The following is a 23,384-nucleotide window of genomic DNA, read 5'->3' on the forward strand; positions in this document are numbered from 1 at the left end:
AGCTGTTTTATTTATATAAACAAAGAACATTTATTATTGATGGTTTATTTTTTAACTATGAAAACCAGTTTAAAAGTGCCGTTACACCCAGTAGACTGTTCAGAGCATCCATAACTTTATAACACGAGCAGGTCGTATGTGAATGAAGGTTGTACTGTTATATACGAACCGGGTAAAACTTGTTATCTGAATGAAATTGTCGCACGTTTACCTTAATATATTAATATGCAGCTGACTAAATTACTGGAGAGGCATAACTCTGGTCTGTGTCTCATCCTTTTTTCTATTTTTGTATAAAAGTGGAATTATTGGTTTATTCCTAACATATTTACTAATGATTATTATTATTTATAACTTTTACCTCTATTATTATCCTGGGTATTGCAGATATTTAACATGAGAAAAAGAGATTAAATAAATGTAACGTTTATCTAACCTCAAAATTTTAAAATGGTGAATTTAAGTTCAATTATGAATAAAAATTAATGTCAACCACTCATACTAGTTGTAGCGCAGCGGTAGAGGACTAAAACTTGCAATCGTAGATTGCGGGTTCAGTTTCCGGGTTGTAATTTTATACAGTTCAAACTTTAAGCATTAATTATACAGGATTGCCACTGCTCACGCCTACCAAGCGTCGACATCTATGGTCTGAAACGACGACTCATATAAGTTTATAATTTAAAATTAACTAGACCTCCTTATATATGCAGTTTGTCAAAAATACGATAATAATCATACAAATTTGACATGAAATAAATCATATATTAGTTTTTTATTACTATTAAAGCACGTACTGTTTAAGCTATTAGTAAATCATTGTTTACTTTTTCTCTCTTAATATGAGAGAACTATTGAGAGTAATATGCACACAATATGTATCATACATATAATTACTATTCGAGTACACTTTCATCTGTTTTACAAAACTAACTCGAATAATTAATTGTGTTTATTACTTATTGAAGATATATTTTACAATGTTTATATGCTTCTTTAGCGGTTATAACTTTTCTCAATATAAGCAGTTGCATATTTCACCTTATATATTTTTTTTATTACAGCCTTATAATAAGATTGAAATCAATCTCGCACGCATGGATGCTGGATGAAAATTAATAAATATGTCCTTCAGAAATTCTGTAAGTATTTTTGTTTAATGATATACTTGCAATAAAATAAATGGGTACTTAATAAAAAAAAAGTTAAAAAATATAACATTTTACTTTAATAAATCAGCTATTTAAGTGCGATTGCCATATAAACAGTGTTTTCGTGTTACTCGCGAAAATAAGATTAAATCTCGCGCTTACTCTCATCATCTCATCATCATCATGTCAGTAAATAGACGTCCACTACGAAGCATTTATTTATTATCATATTTATGTCGCACTCTTTTGCGCCTTGAAAAAAGAAAACTTTTTTTCGACCTTAAACTTCATTCATTGTAGGTAATATATATTTGACCACATAATTTTTGATAAAAACAAATGTTTACGTATGTTTCAGTATAATGCAACAAGTTATAGCCGAAATCGCGAGACTGGCCGAACAAGCGCATTATCCGAGAGGCCCACATCAGTCACCGCTAAATATATCAACCCTACATCAGCGTTTAAAACATCGAGTATCCCTATCCTTTGTAATGATCGCTTAGGAAGAGAAGAAACACCCATATCAACCGTAGCTAACCGGTACACAAGCTATAACAAAGGTGATAAAACTACTAAATATGAGAAAAAAGATTTTAACAAGATGTTGGCTCCTACAACGATTAAAAGCAGAGACGTTAGTCCAATATCAATACCTGCTAAATATGGTATAAATAAATCTTCAAGACACATTAGCCCTGACCGAAAATTATCAAAAAGCTTAAAAGATAAAAAAAGAGATATAAGCCCCGCTAATCGCGACAAAGACATTCCAAGTAAGACTGATAAGTCTATTAGCTATAGTAACCTATCCAGCTATAAATTATATCCTCGAACAACAAATTACAATCGAACCGCAACGAGAACAGATACTAAACCCGAAGTCACAGTTAACCGATACGCAATAGCGAGCCGTTTGTCGACAAATTATTTAAAAAATTCTACATCAAATACAAGTACTTCCATACCCCCAGTAAATATTAGTGACACAAATAAAACCGAGAGTAGCAAACAATTTCTAGTTACAAGTAGTGAAGAAACAGCTTTGAAGGATAATGCAATAAACACGAACGAGGTAGAAGACAGACAGAGAAAAGAAATCGAAAATGACATTGAAACTATATGTGTTGTCACACGTCACACGTCACCCACGCCTCCAGGATCATCTGCATATGTAAGAAGTAGACGCGCAGATTTGGCTAAAACTATTGAAAACACTATAACTAGATTTAAAAAACGTCCCGAAATGATTCACAAAGAAATTCAATCTGATAGGCTAGATGATCCTACGAGATCTAGTAGATATGGTAGTACTAGCAGAACGAGCTTGACTAATTGGTCATATTACTCTCCTGTTTCTCACAATTATACTGGTTATGCAGGTAGATACTCAACTCAATACTCAAATTTACGTGAACATACATCAACGAACAGTAATGAGAGAAATACCCATACTAATAGTGCGGAGCATTTGTGTAGAGAAAGCTCTAATCATTCAATATGTAAAGATAACAGTGACGATAAGAGTAGAACAGGAATCGTCAATGAAATTAAATCTAATTCAGTTTCTAATGTCGTTGATTGTTATGATTCTGCAAAAGAAGATGACACTTCGGAAATAATAATAAATGTGAATTTAAAATTAAAGCAAGCTAAAACGGCCAATGCTAGTACAGAACTTGTATCGCCAGAAATAACAATAGCTAGCAATCAATTACCCCCGCAACCTCCTAAACCTGATGGAGCAAACAAAGTAAAGAAATCGAAATCACGTAAGTCTAGTACAGACTCATCATCCGATACAAATTCAAAAAAAAAGGTGGTCAAAAGAAGAAGCAAATCAAACAGTTCTACCGATTCCGACCACTGCACAGAAAGTTCAAGTAAAAAACAAGATCTTAAAACGAAATCTTCTTCAAAAATAAACACCAGTTTATTAAATGGGCCTCATAAATCAACTCATTCAAAATCTCGAGAAAGCAATAGCCCAGAATCTAGTACAACATTGTCAATTCAATCTTCAGTGAGTGAAGATGAAAGCAATCATAAATTTAAAAGTACAGAGATAACTCGACCATTAGAGGAACAGGATAAATTAAATAAACAACCATCTCCTTTACGAACTACAAAAATTGAAGGAGCCACCGAAGAAGCTAAGTCATTCTTAATACGAGCTTTAGCCCCCGTCACTAATCTATTTAAATTAAGACACCAAGATTCTATTGACCATATTAAACGATTAGAGAACTCTTCGGTAGAAATAACAAGTAAAGATGGGTCCTTTTTTGCAACTGATATTGACAAATCGAACAAAGGTAAACTCAACACTGATAATACAGTAGCTTCAAATGACGAGCGCTTAGTAAAATTAAAATCTGTTCGTCCTATTGAAACTAGCGATAAAATGTGGTGGTTAAATTCAGAAGACGATGAAGAAGGCTCAAAAGAACGTAATGATATGGTACGGAAAATGAATTCAGATAACGATCTTTCGAACGATAACCAAACATGTCAATTGAAAATTAACGATAATTTGGAATCTATGAAACCCCTACGGAAATATGCTCTTTGTGATGATGAAAAACCATGGTGGCTCGATAGCAGTGCAAATGTACCAGAAGGCATTGAACGTCTAACTCCTCCTAGAAAATCATCAAGTGATAGCGATAAAAGTGAAAAATTATTTAAGATTAGAAATAGCGACTCTGGCGGACAAAAAGACTATAGAGAAAGTTCTTCTCATCTCAGTAAATTAGAAATTCAAAATGGTTTAAGTAGATCAAGTTCTGAACAAAAAAATTTCCCATTGAGACGAATACGACACGTTGAATCAGGTGAACAGCCGTGGTGGTTATCAAGTGACAACAACATTCCAGAAGGCATCGAGAAGCTACCAACGCCGCCAGCTCAAACAGGAAGCGATAGTTCTGATTCCGAAGAAGTACATGTGTATGTACCTCTATCTCATATACCGCCATTTCCATTACATCTACCAGATGAGGAACCTTTGGGCGACCGTCGAAGTCCAGAAGGTTTAGAAACTCCTGAGGACCACGAAATTTTTCGAGCTCGTAGCTCTCCTTATGAAAATAACCGTCATTTTAGAGGAAATAATAATCAAATTATATACCAGAGAGGTACTGAGAAGTACATTTCCCGATATACTGATATTGATGACATACTAGGTACTTCCGGACAAATTTACAGTCCTTTTTTGGATTCAATATTAGCTCGAAGAACTGGACAAATGAGCTATGATGATGATGATTGCGAAGAAATCGATCCTACTCAGGTCCGTATACACGACAGCACTGCACAAAGGCCTGTTATAAGGAAGCTACATTGCAGGTACAAATTATTTTCTACAAATTTATAAACGCTGTTTTTATTCATTAATAATTTAATTTAAAAAAATTACGCTTCATAAAATATTTATTCTGTTCATAATTCTATTTATTATTTAATGATTACATTGTCCTTATTTTACGAAAAATAGTATAAAAAATAATGTGTTTTGTAATTTATAACTGCAAAAATAGTAACTCAGTACTTATATAAGAATTAATTACAACTAAATGTTTTGTTGTGAAATCATAGTCCTCGTTTCAAAATTTGCTTGTCTTTATGGCTCGGTTTTTATAAATGTTATTAACATTAAACAATATTTGCAGTAACCTGATTGTGAGAAGTGCTTTTTGCAATCTAGATCCTTTTATTCAGCTTGAAATTATATTGTGTTAAAACGTTTTATTAAACTTAATAGAGCCATACATAAACCTTTAAAAAATAATCATACCGATTAATTACGAGACCATATTAATTTTAAAAAATGTGTTTATTACAGGAGCGACATAGTTGATTACCAAGATGAAGATCAGGTACGTATCAATTTAAAAATATTTTTAAAAGAATACTTAAAAATAATCGAGTTTGTTAATTCTATGCAACTTGTGTTTATGAATAATAAATTTTATCACGTCGATCTTCCGAAGCAATGTATTTGTTCAATCATATTTTAATTTAGGCATTAATCAATATGAAGGGTTACGTCTTTAGAAATAACGATAATCAAATATTTACACTGTTCTTTAAAGTCAGATGACATTGTAAAAAAATTGTCGATATATTGCTAACAAAACTTTTATACAGGCTTATGCTATTCGTGCACGCTAATATTAAAAAACTTAAATGATTATCTACTTATTTACATAAGATGCGGATATGGATTATATTGTGAAACATTGATACACGAAAACTTTAAAAGCGATACAAACATTAATCCGAAATCTAGCTAATGTTGTCCGAACCTGGCGTAAGGCTTCCGCGCAAGACACAGAGGGAGCAGTGAACTGAAGAGTGCACCGCATCCTTGAATAAGCCCCCTATGGGAATATAGCGTTAAAATGAGATAGCGATAGAGTCCGCTCTGCAGGCATTTTAACCGAGTGACGTCACCGATACTGATCATGAATTTTATTAAATATTTAACTTCTTATAAATGAAAATTTTTATACAAAATTAAAGTAAACGTGGCTACAACATTTTTATTTAGCCACAAACATAAATCATTTATTGGAATAGATGCATTAATAATAGAACAATATTATAATGATCACACAAACTTATAATGCATTTCAGAAAATATACTTAAACATTTTAAATGTAAACTATTCTATGAATATTATGTAGGCTAGAAAACATACGTACTTTTCATCTCTTTCTTTCGTGGTCAACGATGTGATACAATGTTCTTTACGTTATAACCTTGTTATGTAAAACAATCACCCGTTAGTAGGAGCGTATCATGAATGTCGAAGACTTTTAATTGTAGTCGGTTAACATTGACGGAAAAATTGTACCTGAGGTAAGCTGTCTTGCAACAGACTCCTCAGTTATGCTTATGGCTTTGTTGAAGGTGGTACTGGGCACAGTACACGAGTGATTTGTTATACTTTCGGGCGAACTAAAAATTGATCATAAAACAATGAAGTGATTTTAATTATTTAAAGACTGTGTACGGATCTCAATTAAGGTAGTGCTGGACTAAAACGAAGTTTATATTAAATTTGATTTATAAATATTATTCTTATGCACGGAGCCGGTTTTTAGGTTTGTCTTTTTTGATTTACGAGCTTTCTGACGAATTGCTATGGTCAAAGCATTTAGCTATTGTTTGTACTAAATGCTTCATCTGACATGTATCAAAGTACTTAACTCAAATATTTAGAATCAAATACCTCATTATAGTTAAACTATATATTCAATTTATTAGATTTTGTTTTGATACAAATTATAAGTAAACTATTGAAGTTTAATTTAATCTTGCACCTGTCAGTGTCATCTTAATAAATAGGAAGCCTGTTAGGTACAAGAAAATGAAAACCAGTTACCTTATGTTCGATTCACACGCGAATAAATATTTTCAACGTCGGACTTGCGAAGATACTAGTTTATAATTATTAATTACAGGAAAGCTTTCAAATTAATATGTATACTTATAAACTTAAAATATATATACATATAAATTTATATATAAATAATGTACAGTACATATAGATGTAGGTAAAATTTTAATATTACATTAACTATTATTTTACTGCTTATTTTGTTTGTTGACCTGTTAATAGAGGGTTACATGACATTGACATATTTTACTGTTATTCTTTAGGGATATGGAAATACCAAAAAAATCAATGTTAATAGAGAGACAGAGCGCTGTCCTTGTTTATTACATTGATGTATAACATATAATGGTATTATTTATTACATAATATCATGTGTTGTATTCTAATGCAGGAGCCAGGTGATTTCTTCAATGAACAAAAAAGTTTAACATCCAAGAACGTACCTTAGCAGGCTGCTTGTACAGCGCTGAGTGTTCGGGTACCGACAGGTTTTTTAACACATCCGGTCCCTTTATTAACGGCTCAGATAACGACTTCACTACTTTTACACTTACAAACCAAAATTATTACAGAACAAAAAGCCATTTATAATTTAAAACAATAGAATATTATAAATTTTTATTCGTAATATAAACAATATACTTAAACAATTTATGTTACATAGTTGGAATTATAAACGTTTATAATGAAATTATATAGCGTGCGACATCATTTTATAATAAACCACTATTATTAGGTATATTGCTAGATGAATAAGTATTTTATATTATTTATTTATCATAATCATCATGTTGGCTGACAGAGGCCCGCTACAAGGCATAGGCCTCTACCAAAAATTGCCACGATGTCTTCAACATTATTTATTGAAATGCAGAAATATTGTGTGATAAAATAGTGTTATCTATTAATAAACAACATTCATGCCTTGCGAAATTATAAACTCGTTGCGACGCGCGGAAAAAAATATTAGAAATAATGTTCGTTACGAATAAGTCATGTTTGAATCCTAACAAATTTTTAGAAAACCACCGTTCCTTACGATTGGTGTTCTATGTGTTCCTTTTTTCTTTCTTATCTTTTCTCGATTACAAGAAGTTATACTAGAGTTCTAGAATAAAAAGGTAATAGAAGAGTACCTAATCCGTTGAAACTGTAGTATGTAGCGGCCCAAGCCCAAGCTCTCCAGTGATCCCTCGAGCTTGGCTAACTGAAAAAGGTTTTAGGTTAAAATACACCGCACTCTTGCATCCACGGAATTCGCAAATGTCACCAGAGTAAACAATTGGGATGCCGATTTTTAAAAATGTTTCTTCTTGTTAGATATGTTGGTCTGGAGTCACCATAAAAATGATGGTCCAGGAACGTAGTAACTATATGATCAATTTTGTCTCATCCATACTCTCCTTAATCGTTATAAATATAAATGTTTAAGTTCATTCATATATTTTAAAATTCATATATTATAAATATAAATGTTTAAGTTCAAGAAAACATTCAAAGAATTATTAAATTTAACGTATTCGACGTGTTAGAAATATAAGTATTTTATAAGTAATAATTTCTACAATTAATATTTTGCTATTCGTTCGGTAGCTTATAGCATTTCGCACAGATTACGATAAAAACGCTTGAATTATTACCTTAATAAAATAATATAATAACGTGGTCTTTTTAATAGAAAACGTAAATTATATATGCCTTTTTGAAGTTTAAGCAAGAACATGAAGTGTACTCAACGGTTTCTTATGCGAAAGATTATTAATCAACAGGTTGTAATACCATAAGAGAGAAAATAAATTTGTCTCTTTGCTCGAAAGTTACATATAAGACCCTGTGTATTTTAAGCCTCTAAATAAAATGGATTCTTTCAATACAGAAATTGCCTTTTTGTCTGATTTTGAATTCTGTCCTTGCCACTGTTTACATTTATAAGAATTCAATAAATAGTCAAAGCCAGTTCTATAAATAAGAAGACTTCGACAGAACCTAGATCTATTTTTAAACGCACTCCTGCTCGATCTAGTCTTAAAAGGCTACCAAGACCAATGCTGGACCGGTCCCGTTCGTCTCTAGTTTAAAGTCTTCGCTTAAATGGATCCGACCGGTCAGAACCCGTAAGTATCGGCGTGACTGGTTTTTTCGCACAAGCGACCGGTTGATAGAAATAAAAGTCACCAATCGTTACAAGTTAGCAAACGTTTCGATTATACTCTTGCAACCATATTCTTTTATATCCAATCTACTTAATCAAACAGATCAAAAAGTTACCGTGCAATGTAAAGCTAGTATTTTTTTATTTAAAACTTCGATACAACTTACTGTAGTGATTTGTTCGGTGACGAATTTATTGAAATGTCAATTAATAAAATTACCCTCTTACAGTTTAACATAAAGTTACACAGAAAAATAACACGAAAGACTAGATAATACATGTATCATAATCAAATATATTGATTACTTTGTGTATTTCAATTATGTTTAATTTCATTATATGACATGATTAAGTTTCTTTTTGACCATAGTAATAAGTTAATGACATTTGTGCGTAGAGACCAATAAAGACTAGAGACCAATAAAAAATATATAATATATAATTATTGACCTGCGTCATGCTTGAACTTTAGATATATTCTTGTAGTCTACTAATTTCCACATCAAACTTTTGTAATCATTTCGCAACAATTGAGTTAACGGCATTGTTGAAAATCTCATCAATTCTTATGACGATACAAGACTATTTTGCATTTAAAATAGGATGGTTGATCTTTCCTAATGAATTAACAAAAGAATGGAAAGCCTTCTTGATAGGACCGGTTTCATTAACTACTCAGTGGAAAGTGGTAGAAAAGAAATGATTAACTAGGTGTAGTACTAAGGTACTCAATATAGGTTTGTGAAAATCATTTCTTCATTTTAATGAAGTAAGAAATATTGCATTTTTTCGAATACTAAGCCCCAGCTTAATAACATTTTTCATGCTACTCTAAATATTTGTCATACACGTTTTTTTTTATATGAAATGTTAAATATGGATAAAACGTATACAAATTATTGCAATATTGACGAAATAATCTTTCGTTTCTTTTTTACTACATTGATATTAAATAATAAAAAAGTAGTAGAAAATAATAAAAAAGTATAAACGAGGCTTATTAATAATAATATTTTAGTTTATTTGTTTTAAATAAAATAAATTAACAAAAAGGCTTCGTTTACCCGATTTTCAATGTTAAATGAATAATAAAGTTTCGTAGAAATCAATCGACACCTTAGCAATTATGATGAAAACGCATACGTCACTTATGGCTTGAAGAATGTAAATACTACAGGGATACATAATAACATACAAGATGCTACCTACTCAATATATTTTTCGCTAAATATTTACCAAATTCGTAGATGTTATGATGTCTTACCTGATTTGTATATGAAGAATTTGCACTATTGGGTTTTCGTTTGGTTATGACTAATGACTTTCCTTCCATTCCTGAATGACGATAGAGGGTCAATTGTAAAATCTAATGAATGTATATTAGCGCTAAATTCATTCATTCCTACGCGACAATCGTACCAATAAGGTAAAGCCGTGGCAGTGGTTTTAGTGACATAAATTTTCAAAGAAACACATACTATCAACTTATAGACAAGTTTCTGTTCATTCAATCAAAAATCAAATCAAAAACAGTGACAGACAAAGATGCTTCAGGTTACGAAAACTAATTTGTGAAACTGCGATAACATTATATTCATCATCATAACCATCATGTGAGTCCATAGACATTGCCTGCAAGGAAACGGCCTCCCCTTAAAGTCCGACACGATTAGTTTGTTTTAAAGTTTATTTCACAAAATTTGATGTAGGTAATAATTGTTTTGTGTAATTAGTTTTGGTTTAACTAATGGATAACAATTTAAACGAAAACAGTAACGAAAACGTATGTAAAAATTAATATGTACAAAAATTTCATGTAACACTGAAAAAATATGTCTGTAAACTAAAAAAAAGATACTATTTTTGATCCCAAAGCATCGTCTTATTAATGATTATGTGGACATTGTTAAGCTACAGATTGCGAAAGATTATTTAAATATGTAGATATGTGAATAGAATATAAATTCGAAAATCGAATAGTTACCATAAACGTAATATATTCGCGCTGGAATTGGATTGCTGCTTAATTTTAAATGTTTTGTCCAGTAACGTCGCAATATATTCCTTGCTATCAACGTCGTGCCACAGTTTTTCACTCGTTTATTTATTTCTTTTACGAATCATGCATATTTATACATTTTAAAATAAAAATAAACTATCGATGAGCAAAAAGAATAATAAACTTAATTATAAGATTTCTCCCCTTTACAAAAAAAAACATTCACAAATGTCAATAACGAATGCAAATCTCGAATTATTATATGTTGCATATTTATCTTGACCTACTTTAATCGTTTTATCTATTTAGTCTATAAGGAAACTTTGTAAAATTTTAATTGTCTACCGAGGCAACAAGCATAAGTAAGTGACATTAGACACGTGAAGTTATTCTCGCGAAGTAACTTATGCACAAGATTAACTGTTTCTGAGAAGGCCTGTATCCAGTGGTGGACGTCTTACGGCAAATATGGTGATAATAATGAGCAAAGTTGTCCGCTTATACCGATTATTAATTTTTATTAGTCGTTTATGTATGTTCTAAAACGTGTCGTCAAAATATTATATTATATATAATTAAATTTTAAACATGACCTGTATAGGTTCCCACAGCCTGCGAATTAAGTGGATGCTAACAACCACTGTACTATTTTTGAGATTTATTAACTAAATAAATATAATCTTTCTTTGAACGCTCATTTGCTGAAATTCTTAAGTAAAAGCAACCTTGAACTAAATATTGCAACAAAATTCCAACATATTGTTTTATTAGCTACGTGACGGCTATTTAATTACAAATAGTAAATATATATTCCGTACTGTAATAAAATTTAGATTTAAATGATATTCTATTTTCATATGGTCTTATGATATCAACATATTTAGCATCTGTGACCCATCGGCCATTGGCTGATTAGATAGATTTAGACGATAGTCGATTAGTAAAACATGAATAATCTCATCTCACAACCGATACATGAGTATAATTTTTTTTAATTTAATTGTTAAAATTAGCAACCCGTTTCGGCTAGAACCAGCGGACACTATTTAAATAAATAAATGCTTTTAAAGCAGTAATAATAATATGTCGATAAATAAAACAACCAAAAACATTGCTTCGTTATAGTTTTTTATATATTTCAAAAAAGAACATTTATCTTATTTAAAATTACAATTTATCAATGCTCATAACAACTATAACAATGCAATCATCTGCAACATGCAGTATATTTTAAAACGACGACCACTGATTTCAATGTTGACCATTTAATATGCGGTCTAAACTCTCCTTTTTCAATTGCCATTGAGAAAAAAGGATAGATATATCTGTGAGTACCAGAATCGAAGTGGGTAGACGTGGGAAAACAACATATGGACACGCGTGGGCGTTTCGTACAATTCCTACGTCCGCACTGAAGGAGTCACGATGGACATTAGTTGAATAAATAACCTTTGTAAAGTATAGCTTCTTTTAATAATAACGTTACTGTTTATTTCCTTTTTTCTATTTTGCTATTTTATAAATAATAATAGCTACATTAAAGGATATCATTAATTTTTTAAAATATATAAAAGCAAAGCATAATAGTTTGTATATAAACTTGAAATATGAAAGTGAAATTATGCACGATTCGCTCTATTTGAAAGATGTATTTTAATAACACGGACTTTGGAAGCCTACCAGTCGTCAATCAAATGTCTAATAACAAAACTTTGTTAATAGACATCCTACTGCTGAAATCACGATGATGACACTTTTGGATTTTCAATAAGAACGTTTGGAAGTAGCGTATATCTAAAGTATTCTGACATTTCTGACAATGTTAACGACGACATCGGTCCGTTTTGCTTGTGAACATCCTACGCTAAAATAATAATAAAATTCTATTCAAAAGACACTTACAAGTTGTGGCAACTATAACTAAGTGCTTATATTTTTTTCTAGAGAAGTTAAATTGTTTTCAGTGCGCCAATAAAAATAATGTACATTACAAAAACTAAATAATATAATTTTAAATACGTGTAATTATACGTTAAATTTTACGTAATTAAATTAATAATCCATAATAATCCAAGCAAAAACGTCAAGACATCGAACCCAAATCAATAGTAAACAAAAAAAGTTGTAAAACTATGTATAAACAGAAAACCATAAAATTTAAATCTTATTAAATTGAAGTGAGTGAAATTACCACAAAGAATAACAATGACTGGGCTTGGACTATGACTCATCGTTTTATCATGTTACACGTTATAGTTCACCGTTATAATCCACCATTTAGTTTCCTCGCTTAAACAAATGATAAAGGCAATAGAATGCAAGGAAAAGTACACCTTATCACCAGGCAACAAACACCACTGAAACAAATTAGAACCCGCTGCATTCAAGGTGAGCAAAGAGCCGATCAAAAAACGGTTTGAAAGTATTTATTTCTTTTTAAACAATGCAGCACAAACGGTCACGGGAAATGCCTGCAGGATAGTTTGTACAGACAGCTTGTATGGCCGAATTGAACAGTGGTTAGTTAGTTTCTTGTCGACAATTAATATGTGTGACGCAGAGTTGACTTTACACCAAGTGAAGTACTACTACAAGCACTAGAACAAATTAGAAATGTAATTAGTAATGTAACATCTCTTAAAACAGCCATGGAGAAGAGTATCGTACTAGTGGGATTTAAGCCTTCTGATCGGAGGATTATGAGGATTATTGGATACTCCTCGAAGTTTTTGCATCGAGGCTATACCTCAAGAGGTTTTCTCAAGAGGTTTCTTCTGTTTGTGAGCTAAGTAACTGAGAGTAAGAGAGTTACATAACTTTTAAGTTATATAATTTCTGGGCTAAGATTATGACTTATAAACTTAAGCCTGTTAAAACCACGACTATTACATTTTTATACGACTATTATTTTTCTTACGACTATTATTTTTATCTATTACAAATTTTAAGTTAAAAAACTTTAATTTCTAGCTATAATTATTATACTTGAAATAATGATTTGAAAGTGTGTGTCAAAAATTGTTAGTCAACCTATTGCGTCAAAGTTTTTAAATTCATAATTAATATATAAACTTCAATATCAGGGTCCCTCGTTAACCTAGATTTATCTCTAACCTAAATATTTTCCCTTAAATGACACCCAAAGAAATATCTTGTTATAAAATAGGCGTGCCCATTAAGTAATAAATCAAAATGCAATTTATCATACGTGCTTCATACTAGTACAAATTCCGTAATTTTGATGTTTAGTAATACAGGCAAAATTGATGTAGAATACGAAGGATGACTGCGTTGCATCATATAACGTATTACACCAATTAAAGTTACAATCGCAGCGTTATTACAACAATAGTTCTGGTATCCGCGCGCACCAAGCTATGCTCGATTATTATCAGTTCCGTTTCAGTGATTCTTACGAAAATTTATAAAAAAAATTCTATTTTATTACGAAGTGCGAAGAGGATAATAAACGAAGATGATTCATGAACAGCCGTGCGCGCCTCGTTACGCAACTTGTAGAAATAAACCAATCGTAACAACTGCTGCCGTCGTGTACATTGTTTCTTTAACAAAAGATGAAGTCGCGTAGACAACTTGTCTACATGCCGATGTACTACAGCAAAACGTTATTCTAATGATACCTGTTACGGTCGGTGACACTAAAAGTTTTTAGGACAGGCAAGTTTAATAATTATGCTGTAATATTTATTATAAAAAAAAATCGAAAATCAACCTATTGTGTATTTAATATCCTTTCACGTACATTTCATGATTCTATCATTCATTTTCACAAAGAGGTAGTAACTCAAAAATTTAGTTACGATGTCATTATGGATTTGTGAGACCATTTCATTTGGTCAGAAACAAAAGCAGACAGACTTTTGTTACCTCGATGATGGAGCTCCATGTGTTACTACGAGTATTTATATCTGCTTTAATACGTTCGAACAGGATCGTACTAATCTCTGTGATGATCAGCGTGCGGGAAGTTCTTCAACAGTGACTACTGAAACTGACATCAAAATTGTGCGACACACGATCGAATCTGCAAAGAGTTACATACCTGTCTATTCGAGCTAACTTGAGGCAAATTCTTCTAGACGTCAAGAAATTTTGTTCAAGAAACTCAAGAATTCCGTTACTTTAATTTGAAAGAGATGAACATTTCATTCATTTTGTCGGACAGGTTACTTTTAAGACAACATGTGAAAATATTGGATCGCCTTCTTTACAGCCCGACCTTGCATTATAAGACATTCATCTGTTTCCAAAAATAAAAATTGTTTTCTAGGAATTCGATTTGGTGATGCCGAAGAATATGTGGCAGTTTTCGAAAAAGTGGATTAGGCCTATTGCTTTTCACAATGTTACGACAAATTGTGAAGATTGTCAATAGGACTATTTTGAAAAATAATGAATCATTTATCTGTTAATAATTAGTTTATTTATTAGTTTTTTAAAAACCTTTACTATCACCTCTAGTATACATGCGTTATATTTCATTATTAAATGATAAGCTTTCAGAGTTTAAAACCACATATAATGCATAGTCGACGTTCTCGTGATTTTAAAAACAACATAAAATTGAACATTAAACTAACTCATCTAGACAAAAGGTGTTTATATACGAAAGCGATCATTAAACACGTGGTTAGAGCTAAACAATTCAGATCTAAGTTTTGTTAAATATACATGTGATGCGTAAAACATAGAAAAAGAACTTACGCAATATTCAATAATCAGATTCAGCGACAAGCAAGTGACCTACAATTATTTAATAGCATTAAAAATAGAATGCGGTTAAGTTAGCGCACTGTATTGTAGGTAAATTTTCTCACCATCGCATGAACAGACGGTATCATGGGTTCTAAGTTTTCTTCCACGAAATGCAATATCTGTTATGCGGTCAGGTAATGAATGTCATAGTACGGGACCTGGAAGTATGAGAGGGGAGGCAATCAATTTACTTTCAATATTTTCTTATCGGTGTGCTACCATATTAATTTAAATTGTTAACTGATCACGTAGCTACTAATCGAGGTGTATTTAAGTTTTAATCAATGCCAATTTATCGAAGATTGATTGGCATGTTTATAGTAGCCAACGCAACGTAAATAAATTACAGAGGAAAAAAAATAAAAGGATTTATTTATTCTTCATATGCTGTCTAATAATAGATTATATAAAATGGATTACACGGAATCTCGTTGACATGTTTAATCCTCACTTAGCTATAAGATTTGCTGTAAAACCGTTCTAAATAATTAAATAAAACCATTATCTCGTGTACAAAAGTGAAACCCGTGACCTTATAAGGTAAATAATAACTCAAATGATATAAGAACTATATCTTTTAATTTTGTTTTATTGAATTAAAGGTTAATAAGGATTGGAGGAAGGAAAGGAAAAGGATAATATATATAATCAAAGAACGGATATTCCGATACATGTTTACTTGAAATTGAAGATTGGATATAATATTACTTTGGAAAACACTTTTGTACCGTAAAATCCCAAAGTGCCAATTGGCGAGTGAGAGACAAAACTATGTCTGTTAGAGCGAGTGAGACGATAACTACTACTGTTTGCGCCCATGTAAAGATTCCGAAAGAAGTTGTTTTCAGAACTAACCAACAGATAATGCATCAAAGCCGTCTCCATAGTTCTTAATTAGAATAACTTTGTATTTAATTCGTCCTTATAGACATAACACAAGTATACTCTCAAGGTTCATACTGATTTTTAGTTAGAGAAATTCAAGATAATTTGAGATATTGATAAAAATGAGCAGATTCAAATGTTTTATTTAATGTACACCTTAAAAATGTAGGATGTGATATAAAATAATAAAATAATTTAAAAAATCAATGTTTTCCAATTAATGCAGTGATGATAAAAAAAAAAACAATCGATATATATATTCCGGTTTTATAATATTGAGACGACATACAAATAATTTCTTTGTACAAGCCAATAAACAGTTTGTAATAGAATAATAATGTAAATTATATGTGATACATAAATTAGAAGTTATTTGCAAGTTATTTAAACGCTTTCTCCTTTGAGTTACACCAGGGCAACTGCAACTGTCACGGTCAATCTTGTTAGCAAACGTCACTACACACTCAATGTGGTCGACAGCACACTTACGGAATCCTTTTTGTAGTGTTTACATCAACATTCAGTAATAACACACATTAGTACTGTAAACTAAAATGTGTTTTTATTAACCAATTCCATTTTATGTTTGTATACATGTTTTTTACGTGGCTGATGACCGCTTTTTTAACAATTACCACATGTCGTCTACAAATTTACTCAGTTTAATATTATTTCGGAATTAATGTTGTCAATTTAATTTATCAACTAATAAATTAGTTTAAAACGCTAATTATTCCCATTTAATAAACATATTTTAAAAGTTTGTTATTATATTAGAAATAGTCATTTGAATAAAATTTGTATACATATGTATTGTATATCCTAAACTGCCCTCTTTTTATTTAAACTTATTTATCTTTCGTGTAAGAATTTACGAAAAAATGTTAATTCTTATTAATGACTAAGAATTCTACAAAGACTAATTGCGCATTAAACAAAAGTAAGTATTATATAGATAGAGAATATCCACGGGCTTTGAATTCAAACACTTTACATACTTTAAGGACCAAAAATAACTCGTGTTCTTGTATGACGAAATGGAAAAATTTTGCACGTTCATCGAATGTCATCGAAATATGACGTCAACTAGCCAAAAGAAGAATTCTAATAAAGCCTCGTTGCTCAACAGCGGAAGTGGCAGCTTCGACGCCTCCGTATTCCGATACGGATAGACGAAAGTGCGGTTCTGCGCGTTCGCCATACATGACCACCATAATAAGTATTTGCAAAAAGCGGATAGTGTTATTTTTTTTCTTTTTTTAGTTTTTTTATTTTTACCTGCCACGATAATCTTGTTGCAAGTCAAGAAAAAACGACTATAAAACAACTATTATTTTGATATTAAACGACGAATACTTACGAAAATAAGTTTTCAATTAACGTCGAAAGAGTGTAGGAGTATACTACAATACATATAATACCGCAACGCCTGAAGACAAAAGTCATTGATCAGTGTCTGTTGCGGGTATTGCCAGACGGATCCGAGACATGGTAGCTTACGATGGGCCTTAAAAAAAAGCTCAAGGTCACCCAGAGAACAATAAGAGAGCTAGGCACGGATCTTTGCCGCGAGATAAAGATCAAAATCACCGTCATATCTTGAATTGTTTGTCTGAAGTGGTAGTGGTTGTGGTATATTGCCCGTGCAACTGACGGGCAGCGGTTCCGGAAGGTTCTCGAGTAGCGTTCACGAACCGGTAGACATGGCAAGAATAGGTTACCCTCGCCACATCTAGGTAAACCGACGACTTAGTTGAGGTCGCAGGAAATCATCATGGTGATCTTGGGTGAGATCTGTACCTTGCAGTGGGGGTCTATCAACTGGTATGGTATGGTGATGATAAAAATTTTTATAGTAATGAAAATATTGTTCATAACAATGTTTAATACTTTATGTGAGATTACATCCTTTATATAAAATTTAATTTGGTTTGTTACCTTTTAATGGTAATTTAATTTTTTTCTATTCGTACCCTTCTTGTGCTTTTAAAACAATATATTAAAAGATGAAAGCCCCTATCTATTTCGTTATTTATTCTGAATTATTTAGTTTTCATAGGAAAAATATGTAAATGGCTTTAAATAAACCATACTAAAAAGTTGTTGGAGAAATTGTATCCGTTTTTACAATAGTTTTTTATAGATTTATTTTGAAACTTTACTTATATTTACATACAAAAAAAAATACTCCAATGCAACTTAGATTCTTCAATGCTTAGCAATCGCACATCATAAAAACAATCAGCAAGTAGGAATAAAAACGAACAAATCATTAAGCATTAATTACAATAATAAGTTGTTTTTACTCACATTTACGTAATGTCATTGTCAGGACTATTTTAAAATATGATCATTCATATCCACAATTAGTGTCCACGTAATGGAAAACACTTGAGATAGATACTAAATATACCGTGCAATTGCTTTTGATATTTCTACACATTTTTTGTTACATTTCTACTATTAAATAAACTAAATTCTAGTATTATGATATTTAGTAAATCTTACTGATACATTCTATGTTATATTGAAGGGAGAAACTTGCTTGTTAACTTTCCAGACATGTCAATGTCTTGCAACGCTCATAGATGAAATCTAGTTTTTACGTCGCTTTTATAAATAAACTTCAATGTTTTATTGATGACATTACTCAATTTGAAAACGAACTTTTTTCCACTAGAAAAGTTTTGTACATTTCCAAACAAGCCTACATGAATCTAAGTCAACTAAATACATATTATTCGATTTCATCGAATTGCTACATCAATAAGAACTTTCTGGATGCTATACCGTATGTATAAAAAATGTCACAAAAAGTCAAAATTTACTTAAAACTAGCGTCATAAAATAAACTTAGTAATACCTAACGAAGTTATGGACGTAACCTATTTTTTTTTAATATTTACACTCCTGTAAAATTATGAATTCATTGATATCGTCGGAAAATGCTGGTTGCAGGCCGCTTCCTAACAATCATATTGGAAATTTATAGAACTTTCTAAGGATAAAATGACATGGATATTTTGCAAGGACTGTTTTCGTTTACTTCACGATACAGTTTTTTTAGTAGAAATGCAACAAACTTCTAAATAAAGATATGATATGCAATTTATGTTAACTCAAAAGTTATTATTAAAAATTAAAATATATCGTAAAATGATATATAATCAAATTTAAAAAAAAAGTATGCGTTATACGCTAAGTATCGTAATTAAAATGATAATTACCGTCATATTGCACATAATGACGTAAATTGATTACTATCGAAATGCGCGGGAACTGCGGAACTGCGCACAGATAAGATATAACTAAAATTTATACTAAGGCCATATATTTCACGTATTGCATCATAGCGTCGTCCGAACATTGCAAAAAGTAATTATGTAGTTTCTTTTAAAATAACAGTACTTATAATCAGAAAATACGCACACAATAACTTAATAAAAAAAACCTTCGCATAATAATACAGAAATTGTCACGTAGCTTAGAAATTAACGGACGCGGCAATTACGGACGTGTCATAGACAAGCTGACAAAAGTACTTTCTAATATTTTATTACGTGTTTTAACACGGTTTAGATACAAACTTTTTGCATACTTGTCAATTACGCTAACAACCTTAATAAATGTATTTACTATCAGCTATACTAATACAGGATGTCTGTTAGCAGATTTATATTTCCAAATTAAAATAAAGAAGGTAATATTTGACACACAGTTTTAATAAAATCATTGAACGACAAAATAAAGACGTGGATTTTATTTTTTATAGAGAATGTTTTCCGTTCAGTCGCACATGTTATTCAAAACGGAGCCTTGTGCTGCCACATGCTGCAGGAAACGCGGTTCAATTGAACCGATTTCTCGGCGGAATTTTATCTTAAATTCACAAAAGTTCGAAGATTGCTAATATAAACTCTTTCTTTGACGTAGCCTACTTAAAAATCTTTTGAAATTAAGTTGATTGTTCCTAATCCAGATATCGTTCCCTTTATTTACAGACGAAATACTAAACAAGTGAAAAACTTTTTGTCATGACTTAATTAATTTTAATAAACATAAGTTTAGTACCTATAAGAACTGCAAAATATTTGTTCTGATATTTAATTTTATATGTTACCAAAATTTAGTGGCGGTGATCCCATAAAAGAACGTTTACGCTAGCCGAAAACACAGTCAAGGTCTGCCTGTGGATCATTATTATTACTTTTAATCATTATTATTACTTTTACCATAAATTGCGAAGTAATTATTGGGGTAATGAGCATATTATATTTTATCACTACCATTTATCTAAGTGACATCAGGTGAATGTTATGCCAATTCCATCATTTAAAACATGAACCACATCCGTTACATTTATTTAAAACAAAAATGAGTGTCAATGTATCGATATAGTTTCTTTTTTTGCATTCAATTGCACCTAACAAGAAATGAAAATACGCGGACTAAATTTTAAAACTAGAAATCAGTTAGTATACATAAAATTTATTATGAATGAGACTGCATTTTAAAATTCACCGTAGGCACAATTACGTAGTTGGAAGACAAGCGAAGTCGTGATCGTAGCTATACACGACCGGGGTCGGTAAGGTTCAAGTGCTGGGTCACAGTTGGCATCACGACCTGACGAATGCGCATGGTACGACTTCTAAATCATACCGGCCATTTCGCTTTTAAACAAAAGTTATTTGTCCGTTATAGTAAAACACTATATTATTTATATATATTATATGTATATAAGAATAATAATTAACACGAAAATGGCATTTTACATAAGGTTATTACTACAAGTAAATAAAGCTTGTTATACCTTTCTCTAGGCTTCATAAAATTAATAACACTTATTAAGGCAAACGTGTACAGCATTGCAATATATTCGCAAGCTATAATCATCAATTTCATTTTTGCTGTAGAATAGCCGACTATACACATATAGTGTTCATTTAAAAACGCTTCATACTGGTTGGCCACTACAACCAAAATATTTTGTTTATAATAATTCTTGCGCGTTCAAATTCAAATACTCGTTCGAATTTGAATTCGGACATCGCCAGTAATCCTATCGTCGTCTTTGCACTTGGGCTAATTTTTAAGAAGCAAATGCGTGCAAAGGTGATAGTTTCCAACCCACCACATATTTAGGCATCCCCCATAGATTTCCACTTGAACCGGTTGAAAGCGGCCTGCACTCCCAAGTAAAGTGTCTAAATAATCAGTTAATAAATTTAAGTAGTTTATTAAACAAAGTCCTATGACTGCGGAAGTTTTTTAATGAAATAAAGAAGCTTGAGAATAAAGTGATTTACTACTGATCTTTCATATGACGTACACAAATGGCCACTGTAAACGATCCGTCATGCACATGTGCATGGATTGTATACGACTACTATTAACATTGTATAATGTATAATTAACAATAATAAAACATAACTTTAGCTAAAGAATAGCAGTGTCAAAAATAAGTAATAAATTGGTGAGGGATAAACAAATTTCTAAAGGATACTATTGTCGAAACGAAGCAATTTCATTCCAAAAACAGTAGAACTAATTACAGCATACGATGCACGCAAGGTTACTAAGAGATAAAAACATCTTTAGCGTCTACTTCGTTCGAGTAAGATATACGTACTGTTAGGATAGATCATGTGACCAGGTCCAGTCATATTTCAAAAAAAATCTACAACAATATTTACTTTTATTTTTTTTACGGTCTAAATAGAACATTTATTACTTTTGCTACAACTCACTTAAAGAAGATAATTTAAGTAAAAGCAAGCAACTTGTATTAACTTCACAACTACTTAAGTACTAATGTTATCAACAATCATAGTCAATTAAAAAAATATATAGTTTCAAGCGCAATTAAAATAAAAATTATATGAAAGGTACGGACGTTTTAAGTTTTTATATTCTTCTTTGCTAGAAACAGAATTAATAGTTTACAAAAAAATTCTTCTCTGCTGTTTGGGGACACAGTTTTCAAAGATAATAAAACCTAATGCCATGTGACAAAATTGAGCAGATTTGGCGCTAGATGTAGAACAAAACCGTAATAGAGAACGTAAATTAAACAAGTCGTTCAAGAATAAATACAATTTAATATCATTATCAGGTCTGATAAAATCTAACGTCATTAAGGTTATCTAAGAATATATCGAAGATCTTTCGAGAATCTTATAAATACAATGTACAATAAAACAAATTGTATAACATATTTTATTTCCATTCGACCCAATCAAAGATGTAATGAATCGTAGGAAGGAGAGACAGACGACGCGACCTGCCGGGGGTCGTCGACCCTGCTGCCAAGTATTTTCTGATTAGAAATAAGGGAATGCCACTGCTTTGCCGTTAATCATTTTTCATAGAACCTTTTTTGGTATTTCCTGTTATTGAACCATTTTTAGCATACGTACGATCCTGATATATATCACTTCTTTGAGCACAACAATAAGTTATACAAATACAACTACAGATTCAATTCTAAATTGACAATAAACAAATCATAGTCCAGCTAACCATATTTACCTTAACAAGACATAATAGATGTCTCCTCGCAGTGAATGTCTAACGTAATGACTAACTAATTCCTATGCCATTGGACGAAAAATGTCGTAATGTTTAGACCGTTAACCTTTTATTAAATGCCTATTGTCCGACTGGTATGTACAGGCACCTCTGATGTTTCTAATACTTAAGAACACCAAGCGTCAAATCCATTGTTCAAGAAAATGAGTTATTTCTGGTGATAACACCTTCTCTTTGGCGTAAAAAATGAGGAAGAGCGCATCCAATTTATCACAAGGAGATCTATGAAAGGAGGGTCTATAACAAGTGTACGTATATTTAAAAAAGATTCTTCGTTAATATAATGACGACGCTCGTTTAAAAGAACATTATTATTTTGAGAATAACAACAACGTAACAACATTTTATAGGAACAAATACGTTTTACAGAATATAATAATAAAAATATGTTATATTCGTTACAAATAAAATATTATAAGTACATT

General features: G+C 31.3%; 2 protein-coding genes across 2 annotated transcripts in view; both read left to right on the forward strand.

Annotated features, from left to right (window-relative positions):
* The first annotated feature begins 1,062 nt into the window (after positions 1–1,062).
* Fhos (Formin homology 2 domain containing) overlaps positions 1,063–23,384 on the forward strand; it is a 54,335-nt gene continuing 32,013 nt past the window's right edge. Inside the window, exons 1-3 of the mRNA XM_068761280.1 lie at positions 1,063–1,142; positions 1,510–4,499; positions 4,996–5,029. Of these exons, the coding sequence (XP_068617381.1) occupies positions 1,125–1,142; positions 1,510–4,499; positions 4,996–5,029 (3,042 nt within the window). The 5' untranslated portion in view covers positions 1,063–1,124. The remainder of the gene's footprint in view (positions 1,143–1,509; positions 4,500–4,995; positions 5,030–23,384) is intronic.
* The window catches only part of LOC137918449 (uncharacterized), a 179,984-nt gene continuing 177,730 nt past the window's right edge, over positions 21,131–23,384 (forward strand). The window contains exon 1 of the mRNA XM_068761269.1: positions 21,131–21,135. Within this exon, the coding sequence (XP_068617370.1) occupies positions 21,132–21,135 (4 nt within the window). The 5' untranslated portion in view covers position 21,131. The remainder of the gene's footprint in view (positions 21,136–23,384) is intronic.

The sequence above is a fragment of the Battus philenor genome, unplaced genomic scaffold (assembly GCF_028537555.1).
Source record: "Battus philenor isolate CCGP_79_NKW_IND1 unplaced genomic scaffold, ilBatPhil1.0.hap1 SCAF_1, whole genome shotgun sequence".
NCBI classification, from domain to species: Eukaryota; Metazoa; Arthropoda; class Insecta; order Lepidoptera; family Papilionidae; genus Battus; species Battus philenor.